This window comes from Leucoraja erinacea, chromosome 4, assembly GCF_028641065.1.
Source record: "Leucoraja erinacea ecotype New England chromosome 4, Leri_hhj_1, whole genome shotgun sequence".
In the NCBI taxonomy this organism is placed as follows: domain Eukaryota; kingdom Metazoa; phylum Chordata; class Chondrichthyes; order Rajiformes; family Rajidae; genus Leucoraja; species Leucoraja erinaceus.
The window spans coordinates 11,692,374-11,706,390 of NC_073380.1; the positions used below are offsets into that span (position 1 = coordinate 11,692,374).

Here is a 14,017-nt window from a genome sequence, read left to right on the forward strand (position 1 = left end):
CCATAACCTTGACTCTTATTTTTATGTTATCTATTTGAAACGGATATAACAAGGACTCAAAGACTCGAGTGTGAGTGATTGCTTATGTAAAAAGAATAAACAAACAGATGAAGTATCTAGAATAATACCAGGCTAATTCATGTTTTTTTTGCAAAGATACAGCATGGAAACATAACTTTCGGCCCACCGAGTCCACGCTGACCATCTATGTTATCCCACTTACACATCCACTGGGGGGAAATTAATAGAGGTCAATTAACCTACAAACCTGCACATTCTTGGGATGTGGAAAGAAACCTGAGCACCTGGATGAAACCCACATGGTCACAGGGTGAATGTGTAAACTCTACACCCGAGGTCAGGACCAATCCGGGGTCTCTGGTGTGGTGAAGCAGCAGCACTACCAACTGCACCACTATGTCACCCCTATGTGATGGCAGCTACAACCTTATTAGGTGGCGTTGCATTGGAGGTGTTTTAATTGTACAATTTTATCTTATCAGCAAATTGAAAAAGTAGAGAAATGGGCCCTTTGCCCCACCAGGCCGGTGCTAACCATCAAGCACCCATTTTCACACTAATCATATCTTAATCCATTTTATTACACGGAACATAGAAGGAGTAGCCCACAATAAAGGCCAGAATAAAATAGGTTAATTAAGTACTTCTTATTGAATCTGCTACAGGAATTGATGAAAATTAATTTAGTATTCTGAACCCTACTGCAACAAACAAATATTGTGATATGTAGATTATATTTTAATTATCTTTTTAAGATTTCAGGAGTAAATTCGGAAAGCATCTATATTAAGTGTTTTGAAACGTGCTTTAAAACCATTTCTCAGGATTTAAATTAAAGTAAATGTTCATGTCGTATTATTGTCGACAATATTGTCTAGTTAGTATTATTTCCAAGCTACATATTTGAAGTCGTTGACTAAACACTTACGAAGCTGGTAAATAGCCTTTGAATTAAAGGAGTGGAAGGGCTGAAATAAAGTAGCTCACATATTCTAGTGCAAATAGCAAATAAGTTTTGTGCAATTTTTAAAGCTTTGGCTGTGCGTCAGCTTATAACTTTTATTTCAGTATTAAAAACAAATTATGCATCAGAGTTGCACGTTGTGCATTGGACTGCAATTTTAGGACATAGTAATAATCCTCTTCTGATTTTCATGCCAGCTGTGCTATAGAGGCTTGAGTGAAGTGAATATAACTATAATTTAACCTATGTGACAAGGAGAGATATTTTAAGAGGGAAAGGAAATTGTTTTCTTTAAAGAAAAGTGCACATCAGTTGGTTTTCCAGGTATTTTAAGATGAGCAATTTTCTATAGATGTATATTAAAAAAAATAGGAAACTCTGTCACCCGAAACTTAAACCAGAAAAGATAAGGCAATTTATCCACTGGTACTCTTGCTGTGAAATGTTCTTCCTAAAAATCTAAGTTATTATATTTGAAAATTGACTCAAACTATTTCAGGTTACAGGGAAATAATACTTCAATCAGTAAATCAGCTCACTGTATTAGATGGAATAAATCAGTCTGGTGAATCTCTCCGTGGAAGTGAAGGAGCTCCCTTGGATATCCCTGGTTTAGAAGACTTTATAGAGTATCTGGTATTGTCAGACTCAAGTGTGAATATTGAAAAGGTTTGTTTTTTTTCTTCTCACTTGATCATGCAAACTTGATTGCCACTGCGTACGTTTTTGGATTGTGGAAGTCTAAATCGTGAAACTCAAGGAACTTGGTTCTTTGTTTCTTGTTAATTTTTAGCTTGTTTCTTTATTTGCAATCTGCAAATTGTTTTTTTTTTACAATTACTTTGTCAGAGAGTGACACAGCATGGAAAGAGGCCCTTCAACCCAACTTGCGCATGTCAACCAAGATGCACGCATTTGGCCCACATCCATCTGAACCTTTCCTGTCCATGTACTTGTCCAATTTTTTTTTTAATGTCGTTATAGAACCTGCCTGAACTTACTCCTCTGGCAACTCGTTACATATACCCACCACCCTCTGTGTAAAACGTTGCCTTTTAGATTTGTATTAAATTTTGCCCTTCTCACCTTAAACCTATGTCCTATGGTTCTTGTTTCCCCTGGGTAAAATATTCTGTGCATTCATCCTATCAATACCTCTCATGATTTTATACACCTCTATAAGATCACCTCTCAACGTCCTGTGCTCCAAGGAATAAAACCCAGCCTCTCTTGACCGTTTGGGCCATCGGGTCCAAGCGATATCCTTAAATCTTCTCTGCACTCTTTGAAGTTTAACGTCATCCTTCCGATAGCAGGGTGACATAAATTCACCACAATACTCCAAATGTAGCCTCACCAATACCTTCTCCAAATGCTGCCTCACCAATGTCTTGTATAACTATAATTGTAATTATGCATAAGTATGTGTTAAAGTTGGACAACATCGTGTTGTTGTTATCGTTATGAATAGTGAAGGCTGGCAGGTCAAAACGTTGTTATAAAGAATACCAGAAAAGCATATCAACAAAATAATACGGTTTACAATGGAAATAGTGCAAGATGCCCTTGAAATTTTAGGATGCAGTTTAATGTGAAGGACAATGCTAGGTGGAGTATTTTTACTTAGTATTTTTAATATTTATCTCAGTTGATAACAGATGTGCAGTTGGATGCACAAAGTGCTTCACAAGATCTTGATCTTATTGAAGAGAAACTTGCTTTTTAATTCTGATATTTTACAAACATTTATGCCTACAATGTTGTGTTGTGCTGCAGCAAGCAAGAATTTAATTGCCCTATCTGGGACATATGACAATAAACTCTCTTGACTTGACTCGAACATTCCAAGTTTAATATATAATATAATTTTAGAAAATTGTATGGAATATTTTATGTGGAGGTGCTGGTGAAAGTGCTTGCAAAAGTCCTTGCAATTCTAAATTCAGTTGAATATACAGTAAATGATACAATTGCACAGCCAGTTGCTTTAGCTAAATGCAATACATGATATTGTAACTCGAGGTGTTATTGTATTAGATGTAGATGTTTAATGTTTCACTTTTGTGTTCCTCCTCATTCCTGCAATGAAAATAGGGGCTAGGGCTCCCTGTGATCACTCCACGAATTGATGAGGTGCTTGCGCATTATCGGCACCGCATTGCAGCACCCGATCCTGAGAGACAAGCATCTGCCACGGAAGGTAGTTCTTCACCAGAAACGGGCCGAAGAATGACCCGCAACACTGCTGAAATATTCAATGAAATGAGGATAAAGAACTTGGAGAAACAGATTTCTCAGTTGCTGACTCAGGTGAGGGTTGAAAAAATACTGATCTTGTGCAGAAATGGAGAAAATGTCATTGGTTTTGTGCAAGATGAAACCTTGATATTTTTCCTGAAAACTTATACTATTAACATTTGCCATAACTATAAATGTGTATAGATTTATTGTAATTTGTGGTATGCATGGTACCATGTGTATAGTAAGTGTTATTTGCACAATTTCTTATGATACGAGATTGCAGATGTTTTCTTCGCAACATTTTTATCGGTTACTAGACCAAGTGGCACCTGTTGGGCTTCACACACACACGCACTCACACACTAACCACCCCCGCCCCCCACACACACACACACTAACGCCTCCCTTGATATTACATTAATATTATTCATTGCCTCCTTTTAGCCCATTCCCCACCCTATCCACACGCATAACTCCCACCTACGCAGGCGCGGCTAGACGGGGTGGTGGTAGAGAGGGAGAGGGAGGGGGGATAGAGATTTAGGGGTGAGAGGGAGAGGCACGCGGCGGGAGACGGGAGGGCTGGGTTCCCAAACGGGGTGGAGGGGGCCGCGGCGTCACAGGGGAGGGCTGGATCCCAATGCTCACTGCTCCCTAGAGAGGGGGGGGGGGCAGAGAGGGAGGGGGGCAGAAAGGGAGGGGGGGGGGCAGAAAGGGAGGGGGGGCAGAGAGGGAGGGGATGGCAGAGAGGGGGAGGGGCAGAGAGGGAGGGGGCAGCGAGAGAGGGGGGCAGAGAAGGGGGGGGTCAGAGAGTGACGGGGCAGAGAGGGAGGGCAGGGCAGGGCAGAGGGAATGGGGGTAGCAGAGATGGAGTGGGGGGGCAGAGGGTGGGGGGGACAGAGAGGGAGTGGGGGGCAGAGAGGGTGGGGGTCAGAGAGGGGGGGGGGTCAGAGGGAGGGAGGAGCAGGGCAGCGAGGCAGGTCAGAGTGGGGGGGCAGAGAGTAGGGATGGGGGCAGTGAGGGGAGGGGCAGAGAGGGAGGGGGGTGTAGAGGAGCAGGAGGTAGAGGGGGAGGGGGTAGAGATGGAGGTAGAGGGGGATGGGGAGGGGGTAGAGGAAGCACCTACCCAGGTTGTAGAGCAGCAGGCGCCGGGCGGTGGACCCGAGCGAGGCTGCGGGCAGGCATGGACTTGAGCGTGGCCACGGGCTGTCGACCCGAGGACCCCGAGCGAGGTGGCGGGCGATCGTCGACCCGAGAGAGGCTGCTGGTGGACGTGGATTCAAGGGAGGCCGCGGACGGGCGCCGACCCGAGGACCCTGAGCATGGCGGCGGGGGGGGGCGGACGTCGAGCCAGGCTCGGCCCGCAGCAGCAGCCTCCCCACCAGGCACCGGGTCTGAGCGAGGCTGTGAGCAGGCGTGGGCCCGAGCGAGGGCAGCACGCAGAGCCATTGTGACGTCATTAGCCAAAGCCGCTCAACTATTTTCAAAGTTATTTCAGATTCTTGAACATTTTGATTTATAGCTCAAGAAATAAAGCATGATTTTTTCAGGTAAGACTATTTCGGAGTCCACAGGAATAATCTCTACCAGAATATGTAAACATTTTAAGTTCAATTATTTTGAAATAGTGACAGCAATTTAGACTTATAGCACACACAATAGATTTTTATCTTTTTGGACAAAAATATTTTTCTACCTATGAAATTGGGAAGCAAATTGGCCATCTGTTTTTCAAAGGTTAATAAGTCCTTGCAATAATTAGTTTATGAAACGGAAATGTATTTTAAGGCAAATTGATTTTTTGGGATAAATGTAGCAGTAATGGATTTCTTGTTGTCCCTGTAGTGAATGTTCAACATAATCTTCATAAGAATGAAATAATCCCAATGCTGACTGAGGTCAGGCAAGTCTTTGTCTTTGTTCCAATTTTTTCTCCACCTTTCTCAAAGTAGAATTGTACTTCACATAGAATAAGCCCCAACTGATCTCAAATAGATATTGAACTGGCCTCCAAATAAACTCTCTAGAACAAAAATGTCTGCACTGCCAACCTGCTCATTAATCTACAGTACATGGCTGACACTGTTAGCTGTTCTCTAAATCACATGTTAACTTATTCATTTAATTTTGAGAGAGAATGAGCTTTTCAAACATCTATGAAATAAATACCTGAATTGTTGCATAATACCATTAATACCCCACATCCTTCCAAATGCCCTCCAAAAAAAATCCTAACAAAGGTTTACAGTGAGACCTCTGAAAATATCTGTCAGTAGCCACTTCTCAATCAGGGCAAATTTTAATGATGAATTTCACCACTGCCTGCAATCTGACGAAAAGTGTTTCAAAACCAGTACCTCCAACCTGACAATGTTTACCAGGGAGGAATGATTTACCCACTCCCCTTGCTGCTACAGAGATGTTGATTGATGGGTAGCAAGCATGAACTACTGGAGAGACATCACCAATGCTGGTTCTTTAAGGTCCTCCAGGTTTATTTGACAGGAGAAGCATAGGAATGCCAGCATTCTCTACCAAGAAACCATTATGGTTATGTACATGCTATACATATGGAAACTATATATGGTAGAATCCCAACCATTGAAATATTAATAACATTCAACTAATTTAGCGGGGTAAGAGTGGTAAAGGTGCTGCCTTAGAGCGCCAAAGACCCAGGTTCGACCCTGACCTCGGGTGCTGTCTTTGTGGAGTTTACATGGACTCCCTGTGACAGTGTGAGTTTTCTCTGACTACTCCAGTTTCCTCCCACATCCCAAAGACGTATGGGTTTGTAGGTTAATTGGCCTCTTTAAAATTGTGCCTAATGTACAGGGAGTGGATGAGAACATGGGATAACACAGAACTAGTGTGGACTGGTGATTGATGGTCAGTTTGGATTCAGCGGGCCAAAAGATCTGTTTCCATGCTGTATCTCTAAAGTCTATAAACTAAATTGGGTCCCCTGGGCTGTTCATTACATTCTGCATGCCTGACACAACATGGTTAAAATGGGCAAGCACTGTCACAGCAAGGAATAACAAAGAGGACAGAGGAAAAGCTTCAAAGATATTCTCAAGGTCTCTTTGAGGCAGTGGACATGGAGCGCAAGTATAACATTCGTACTGAATCATGGGAATTGCCAGCTTGTGACTGAGAAAAATGAAGGAGGGGCATTGAGAACTTAAAATCTCTTTAAAGCACACAGAGGTCCAGTGCAGAGGTTGCTAGGTCTGCTCCACATGATCTTCATTCCTCTATTCCCTGCATATCTACGTGCCCATCTAAAAGTCTTTTAAACACCACTAGTTAACACTATATTCCTTAAAGTTTGGAAGATGCTAGTACGATGAGCATTGTGTACAGAAACAATCATGTTTGCACATTCACTTATTTTGGAGGAAAGTGATGCTGGTTTATTGCTGTAAGCCATGAGATCAGCCATGATTGAATGGTGGAGTAGATTTGATGGGCCGAATGGCCTAATTCTACTATTCGTTAAGACCTATAATGGATGCTTTCCTTCCACTTGTGCCACTTCAAAATGTAATAAGTAGCTAACAGAAAGAAAAAAAAACCAAAGTCAATCTGGATGCATGCTCTTAAGATGTTTCCTAAGAAAGGATTTTTCTAAAGTTCTTTCCAATCTGGATTATGGTCATGTTTTTGACTGTTTGTGTGACTGAACAGGCAGGTCGGTGAACTCCCAAAACCCTGTGGTAAAAATAGCTCTGTCAAAAACACCAACAAAAAAGAAAACACAATATTAGTTTTATCTACGATAACAGTTGCTCTTGAAAACGAATGTTGAAATGCGGGTTTCTCAGATATTTTGGTCTGTGCCATGGGATCCTGTGCCCCATTGACATTGATGGGTCAAAAGTATTGATTACGTTTTTAAATTCTGTCACTTTCGAAACAGGTTTTTAGTAAAACAGACTAATCTTGTATGGATGAGTAGAGGACAGAAGTTGTTTTCCAAAATTAACATTCTGGTCACAGATTTACATCACCTATAAATCATTGTGTTCCTATTGATTTTGCTGTGACATAAAATATATATTTACAGTAAAGAGTTGCATGGTTATTAAGGCTAGTTCCACTTAAATTGGCTTTATGCAATCAATGCATTTCATGGCGGATTTCTTAATTCTTAAGGCTCCAGCAACTTCAATGACAGTAAAAGCAAAGCGAGATATTGATCATACGTCTGAGAGTGAAGGTGAGAGCTGTAAAGAAAATCGCAAGAAAGGTGCTAGACGAACAAAGATTCCAAGCTATCGACAAATGACTGAAACCTCCAAACAACGATGCACCAGGCAGATGAAAAACAAAAAATCTGAGAGGTAAATTTCTAGTTGCAGAATATTGGTTATATTATTCTTGCCTGGGGCGGATGAATCGAGGCCCAGAGGACATAAGTTTAAGGTGAAGGGGAAAAGATTTAATAGGAATCTGAGGGGTAACTTTTTCACATGTGGATGTATGGAACAAACTGCCAGAGGAGGTAGTTGAGGCAGGAACTTTCCCAACATTTAAGAAACAGTTTGATAGTTACATGGATAGAACAGGTTTGGAGAGATATGGACCAAATGCAGGCAGGTGGGACATGTTGGCTGGTGTGGGCAAGTTCGGCCGAAGGGCCTGTTTCCATGCTATATCACGCAATTACTCTATTTGCTTAGAGTGAAATAATTGCGTCGGATAAGAAGGTGTAATAATGATCACGATATAAAAATAATTGCGTCAATTTGGAAAAAAAGGATTGTGGGCAAGTGAGTTTCAGATACGCAACAGAGCTACTTTTCTTGCACATTTTTCAAATATAAAGCTGTCTTAAATGGCTATGTTTATTTTGTTACCACAAGCTAAAAAAAACGGCTGTGTAATATTGATTATAAATACTCTATTAATTAATACTCTTAGTTGTACAAGCATTAATAGAAACGTGGAAACGAAGAACTGCAGATGCTGGTTTACACAAACATTGTCATACAAAATGTCTTTGAGTCTGAAGAAGGGTCCCGATCTGAAACATTGCCTATCCATGTTCTCTGGAGATGCTGCCTGACTTGCTGAGTTACTCCAGCACTTTGTGTCTTCTTTTGTAAACGTGTTTCCTTAAAGGTTTCCTGCAACTACAAGGCACTTGCAAGGGGTATGGTGGAATGTTCTCAATTTGAATGGATGTTCAATTCCAATAATGCAAAGTTAAATAGCACAAATTGGACTGTTTATATGGCAGGATTTCTCCCAATGGAGAAATTTGAAACATTCAATCTCCCCACCACTGACACACTGGCCAATTTTTACCCTCTATAAAGATGTCCAGCAGTGGCTCATAGTATCTCTGAGTGGCATGCCCTCAAATATCTGGAAGACAGGCGGAAGACTCACAGGATCACCACTACTTGCAAATTATGTAGTATCCTAATTTCCTTGTCCATTTCTTAAACATGTCCCAGATAGGACTATGAAATTCTTACTTGTTGCAGCACAACAGAATATGTAAACATAGTACATAATGGGAGAAAAAAAGTTCAGTGTGTATATATACACATGCACACATACTCAATAAATAAACAAATATAGTACAATAATAATAATAATAGTCTTTTGTTGTTCAGAGCTGATTTGTTGTCATGTTTATTAGCCTGATGGCTGTAGGGAAGAAGCTGTTCCTGAACCTGCACGCTACAGTTTTCAGGCTCCTGTACCTTCTTCCCGATGGCAACGGTGAAATGAGTGTGGCCAGGATGGTGTGGGCCTTTGATGATGTTGGCCGTCTCTTTGAGGCAGCGACTTCGATAGATCCTTTTGATGGTGGGGAGGTCATAGCCGGTGATGGACTGGGCAGTGGTCACAACTTTTTGCAGTCTTTTCTGCTCCTGGACGTTCAAGTTGCCAAACCAGGCCACAATGCAACCAGTCAGTATGCTCTCCACTGTGTACCTGTAGAAGTTCAAGAGATCCTCCTTGACATACCGACTCTCCGTAATTTTCTCAGGAAGTAGAGGCGCTGATGTGCCTTCTTTATAATTGCATCAGTGTGCAATTTTGTGCAAGGTTGTTGTTTTGGCACCATTTAATCAGATTATCAATAACTCTCCTGTACTTTGACATCATCATTACACGTTATTCATCCAACTGCAGTGATATTGGCGGTGAATTTAAAGATTGCGCTGGCGCAGTGTCTAGCTAGATACTCTGCCCTCTCACTTTATAGGGGAAGTTGGACTTGAATTGTTTTGGACTCCTCTCAATCTGTGACTTTCCAGAGTCCAAAACAATCCAAGTCGATCCAACCTCTCCCTGTAGCTGAAACCCTCTAATCCAGGTTGCATTTCTGGCAAAGCTCCTCCACACACTCTCCAAATCATCCTCACTGTCAGGAATTCCCCTGCCAACAGAAACTCTGTTATGGTTGGAAGATTGCAACAGCACTAATTCATTTAAATGGACGAGCAGCCTGTTGGTAAAAGCACTGATTTGTGCTGTTTCTTTTATCATGAGGAGTTCAAAATGATTAGATTTAATTTTGATATTTTGCTGATTGCAAAATGTCGCCACGCTCCAGTGCCATTAGGACAAAGAAGAGTATCAAAGAAAAGATGAGAAAAGATCCATTAATTATGGATATTCTCTCTTAAAGGAGTCGTCATTCTGCAGCTAAAACTTGGAATTTTGAATCAACACCAATAAAAACAGATATGGAAATACTCAACAGGTCAGGTAGCATCTCTGGAGAGAGAAAGAGCTATACTTAAGATTATTAACCATTTAATTAGAATTATTTTAAATACAGGATTTTGCAAAATTAAAATACAAAAAATTAATTGAGGAAACGGGGTTCTTACCTATGAATGAAGACGAATTCCAATAACAACATTTATAATTGGCAATAAACTCAGTAAGAGGGAGGCAGATACATTTTAATACATTTGAACATGCACAGGATAGCAGCCCAAATAAAGACATTTTGAGGAAATTCTTGTGTAAGAAAGAACTGCAGATGCTGGTTTGAAACAAAGGTAGACGCAAAATGCTGGAGTAACTGAGCGGGTGAGGCAGCATCTCTGGAGAGAAGGAATGGGTGATGCTTCGGGTCGAGACTCTTCTTCTTCTGAATGGTTTCGACCCGAAACGTCACCCATCCCTTCTCTCCAGAGATGCTGCCTCACCTGCTAAGTTACTCCAGCATTTTGGGTCTGCTTTTGAAGAAATTCTGTGTACATTAGTTGTATCCAACGTAAACTCAACAATAGTATGACATATTATGTTGTTTATTTAATCTTGTCAGCTAATTTTGGATGCCATTTATGAAAAAAATACTGTTTATTTCCAGTTGTGCTCTTGAATTGCTGACACTAAACACTACTTGTATAATAACACGATGAAGAGATTTAAGTATTGTCAATTTTGAATTTCAATGATATTTTTTGAAATTCTAATAAATTGCAACCGACACTGTTATCTTGACATTCTTTCAGGGGGAAAATGTTTTGTATTATTATTTAAATTTTTAAGAAATTAATTGCATTTTGATTTATGCCTGGCTGAAGCTATAACTCCTGCCTATTAACTAGAAGCCATTCCATTGAGATTGCTACAAATGGATTAGTTAGTGCAATGCAGCTCTGGTTTTGAAGGAAGATTGTATCTCGGAATTAATACTCATTTCCATTTCTAAATATATGCAGTTTCAGCAAATCTATTGAGTATGCATTGTATAATTCCCATCAGAAATATTTGGTGGATGGGCTGTTAGTCACAAGAGAATATTTTATCTTTGTTCTGTTCATTAGCTTTTATGTTGAAAGCTAATTATATACGTTATTAAAATGCAAAATTATGAACTTACTGAAAATGCTAAATTTGCACCACGCAATTATATTTTTGCTGTGCCTTTATTACACTTGAATTCATTTCACTTTGAATATGTGCAAAATCTAATGGTGCATTTTATTTTTTTAATTAAAAAAAAAATTATTTATTTTTAAAATTATTTTTATTAGAAGCAATTGTACAAGAATAAAACATTCGGCATGTAAAATTGTACAATTGTACAGCTTCAATTTTGACCTTTTAACCTGAAAATGAGGGAAAAGAAAAGAGAAAGAGCAAGAGAGAGATGAAAAGTGAAAAGATAGGACCCCTAGACTACCAAAGTAGTGTGGCCAAAGAGTGAATAAGAGAAGGGAAAAAAAGAAAAGATATACCTGCCCCGCACCCCGCCCACCTCACCGAACCCATAATTGGATTTAAATCCAAATCTGTGTTGTGCCATTCTATCCTTGTAAGAATTCGGTAAATTGAATTGTGTGTATGTCTGTAGGATATTGTCTTTGTTTGTATGGCTGTGGAAACTGAGTTTTGTTTGAGCCTCACTGAGGTTCAAATGACATGGAATAAAATATTGATTGATTGATTGATTGATTGATTGATTGATTGATTGATTGATTGATTGATTGATTGATTGATAAAGGGTGTCCATGTCTTGAAAAATTGATCTGGTTTTTCTGCCAAGACAAGCCTAATATTTTCCAAATGTAGTGTCTCGGACATGTTTGTAATCCACATCTCTAGAGTCGGGACTGATGTGTGTTTCCAAAATTTAAGTATTTGTTTTTTCGCCATTATCAGGCCATAGTTAAGGAAACGTCTTTGAAATAATGTTAGCTCAGAACAGGCTTTTGACGGACCTAGAGTGATCAATTCTGTGTCGGGGTCCAATTTTATTTTAAATATTTTAGAAAATATTTCAAAAATTCCCCTCCAGAAATTATGTAACTTTATACAGGAGGCAAAAGAATGGGTTCTGCTTGCTTCCTGAAGGAGACATTTATCACAAATAGGGGAAACATTATTCGGAAGATCTTATTCGGTTTAGACTTTGAATGCAGTATTTTAAATTGTACAGGTGCACAACCTTTTATCCGAAGATCCAAATAATGAAAACCTCCGAATAGCGGACATTTTTTCGGTCCTTGAAGAAAGGTCCCTGAAAACGTTCACTGAGGGCGGCCCGCAGAGGTGACAGCGGAACCTCCGGTCGGACCTCGAAGAAAGGGGAACTAAATCCCCATTCATAAAAGAGAAGGTGAGGGTATATTGCGCGGGAGGGTTAATAATTGACAATATGCTGCTGCCTGCCCGCTGAGTTAAAAAGTTCCCACGGTAGATTCACGATATACAGTGTATCATGAGTCTTGCGTGGGAACTTTTTAACTCAGCAGGCAGGGAGCAGCAGATTGTCGCTCCCTTCAGTTTCACCCCACCTACACCCCTCTGCTTCCCGGCCATGTGTGTGACCCCTTCCCTCCCCTCTCCAGCTCCCCGTCCATTGCACCGGCGCGGGAGCTTTGCACTGTCTTCACGTCGGCGATGCCAGCATACAATGCCAGTGCCAGTCACCGGAGACCAACGGGACACCAACGGGACACCAACCCCCAGGCCCACTGCAAGCACGGAGATACCAGAGACCCACAGCCAGCAGCAGCCCAGCCCCGTTCCAACTCCAGAGGAAAACTGCAAACTGGCCGGAGACATCAGGACCACCAGAAGCCGCTCCCCGATGGGCCGCTACGGCGACAAGTGGCAGTTCGCCCACAGCCCGAGCTGTGCCCCCTCATCGGGACACCGACCCCCAGGCCCACTGCAAGCACGGAGATCCCAGATCAGCAACTCTAGCCCAGCCCCGCTCCAACTCCAGAGGAACACGCTCCCCTTATGGGCAGAAGCTGATGGTGTGCAAGGTACGTCTTGTTCTTGGGGTCGCGCAGCTCGGGGAGCGGATTCCTCTGGAGTTGGAGGGGGGTATTGTGCTGTTTGATCGCCCCCTGCTATCCCAGGGACAGGGAGACAGGACGTTCACCGAGGGCGGCCCGCAGAGGTGACAGCGGAACCTCCGTCCGGTCCTCGAAGAAACGGGGAACTAAATCCCCATTCATAAAAGAGAAGGTGAGGGTACATTGTGCGGGAGAGTAGGAATCCCAAGACAAAGTTGAGTGAGCGTTCACCGAGGGTGGCCCGCAGAGGTGACAGCGGAACCTCCGGTCGGTCCTGGAAGAAAGGGGAACTAAATCCCCTTCATAAAAGAGAAGTGGAGGGTATATTGCCCGGGAGGGTATATCGCCTACCTGGAAGAAACCGGACATTTTTTCCAGGATGTCGTCTGCACACCAAAGCTCACGTTTGGCGCTAAACATGGCACGCCAAAGCTCACGTTTGGCGCCAAACGCACGTCGCCTCTGCTGCACACGGATATAAGAGTGTGAAAATGTCGCCTTAGGCCGCCTAAGGGCATGTAGCCCCGCTAGGGTGACATGAGTGCGGGAGGTGATTCAATGCTGCGGTCACATTTACAAATTCAGGAATTCATTCAACACACTGCATTTCATACAGACATTTATTCTGCAAGAAAAAACTACATTGAAGACTCAAACCCGCGACCGAGGAACTGCCGGGATCAAGGCGCAAACTCGCGACCTTGCGGATATGAGCCGAGCATTCTACCATTGAGCCAGCCGTGAAAATCTTCGCTTAAAAAATGTCCATTCCGAAGGCTGACAAATTCCGAATTACGAAAAGTGTCTGGTCCCAAGGCTTTCGGATAAAAGGTTGTGCACCTGTATTAACGAATGCCTAACGTTAAGACAACAGTTATGTATATATAGAAGGCTTTCCTCCCCTCTATCTTTTAAAATTGTTAGGCCTAATTCATCTTCCCAAGCTCGCCTAATTATTTCCGATGATGGAATTTGTATATTTAAAAGAGTATTATAAAGGTAC

The 14,017-nt window shown here is 41.8% G+C and overlaps 1 protein-coding gene across 3 annotated transcripts in view; it reads left to right on the forward strand.

The window, feature by feature from the left end:
* The window catches only part of lrrcc1 (leucine rich repeat and coiled-coil centrosomal protein 1), a 104,534-nt gene that overhangs the window by 12,139 nt on the left and 78,378 nt on the right, over positions 1-14,017 (forward strand). For all 3 annotated transcript variants that reach the window (XM_055633664.1, XM_055633665.1, XM_055633666.1), the window contains 3 exons: positions 1,485-1,654; positions 3,080-3,295; positions 7,385-7,572. In XM_055633664.1, the coding sequence (XP_055489639.1) occupies positions 1,485-1,654; positions 3,080-3,295; positions 7,385-7,572 (574 nt within the window). The remainder of the gene's footprint in view (positions 1-1,484; positions 1,655-3,079; positions 3,296-7,384; positions 7,573-14,017) is intronic.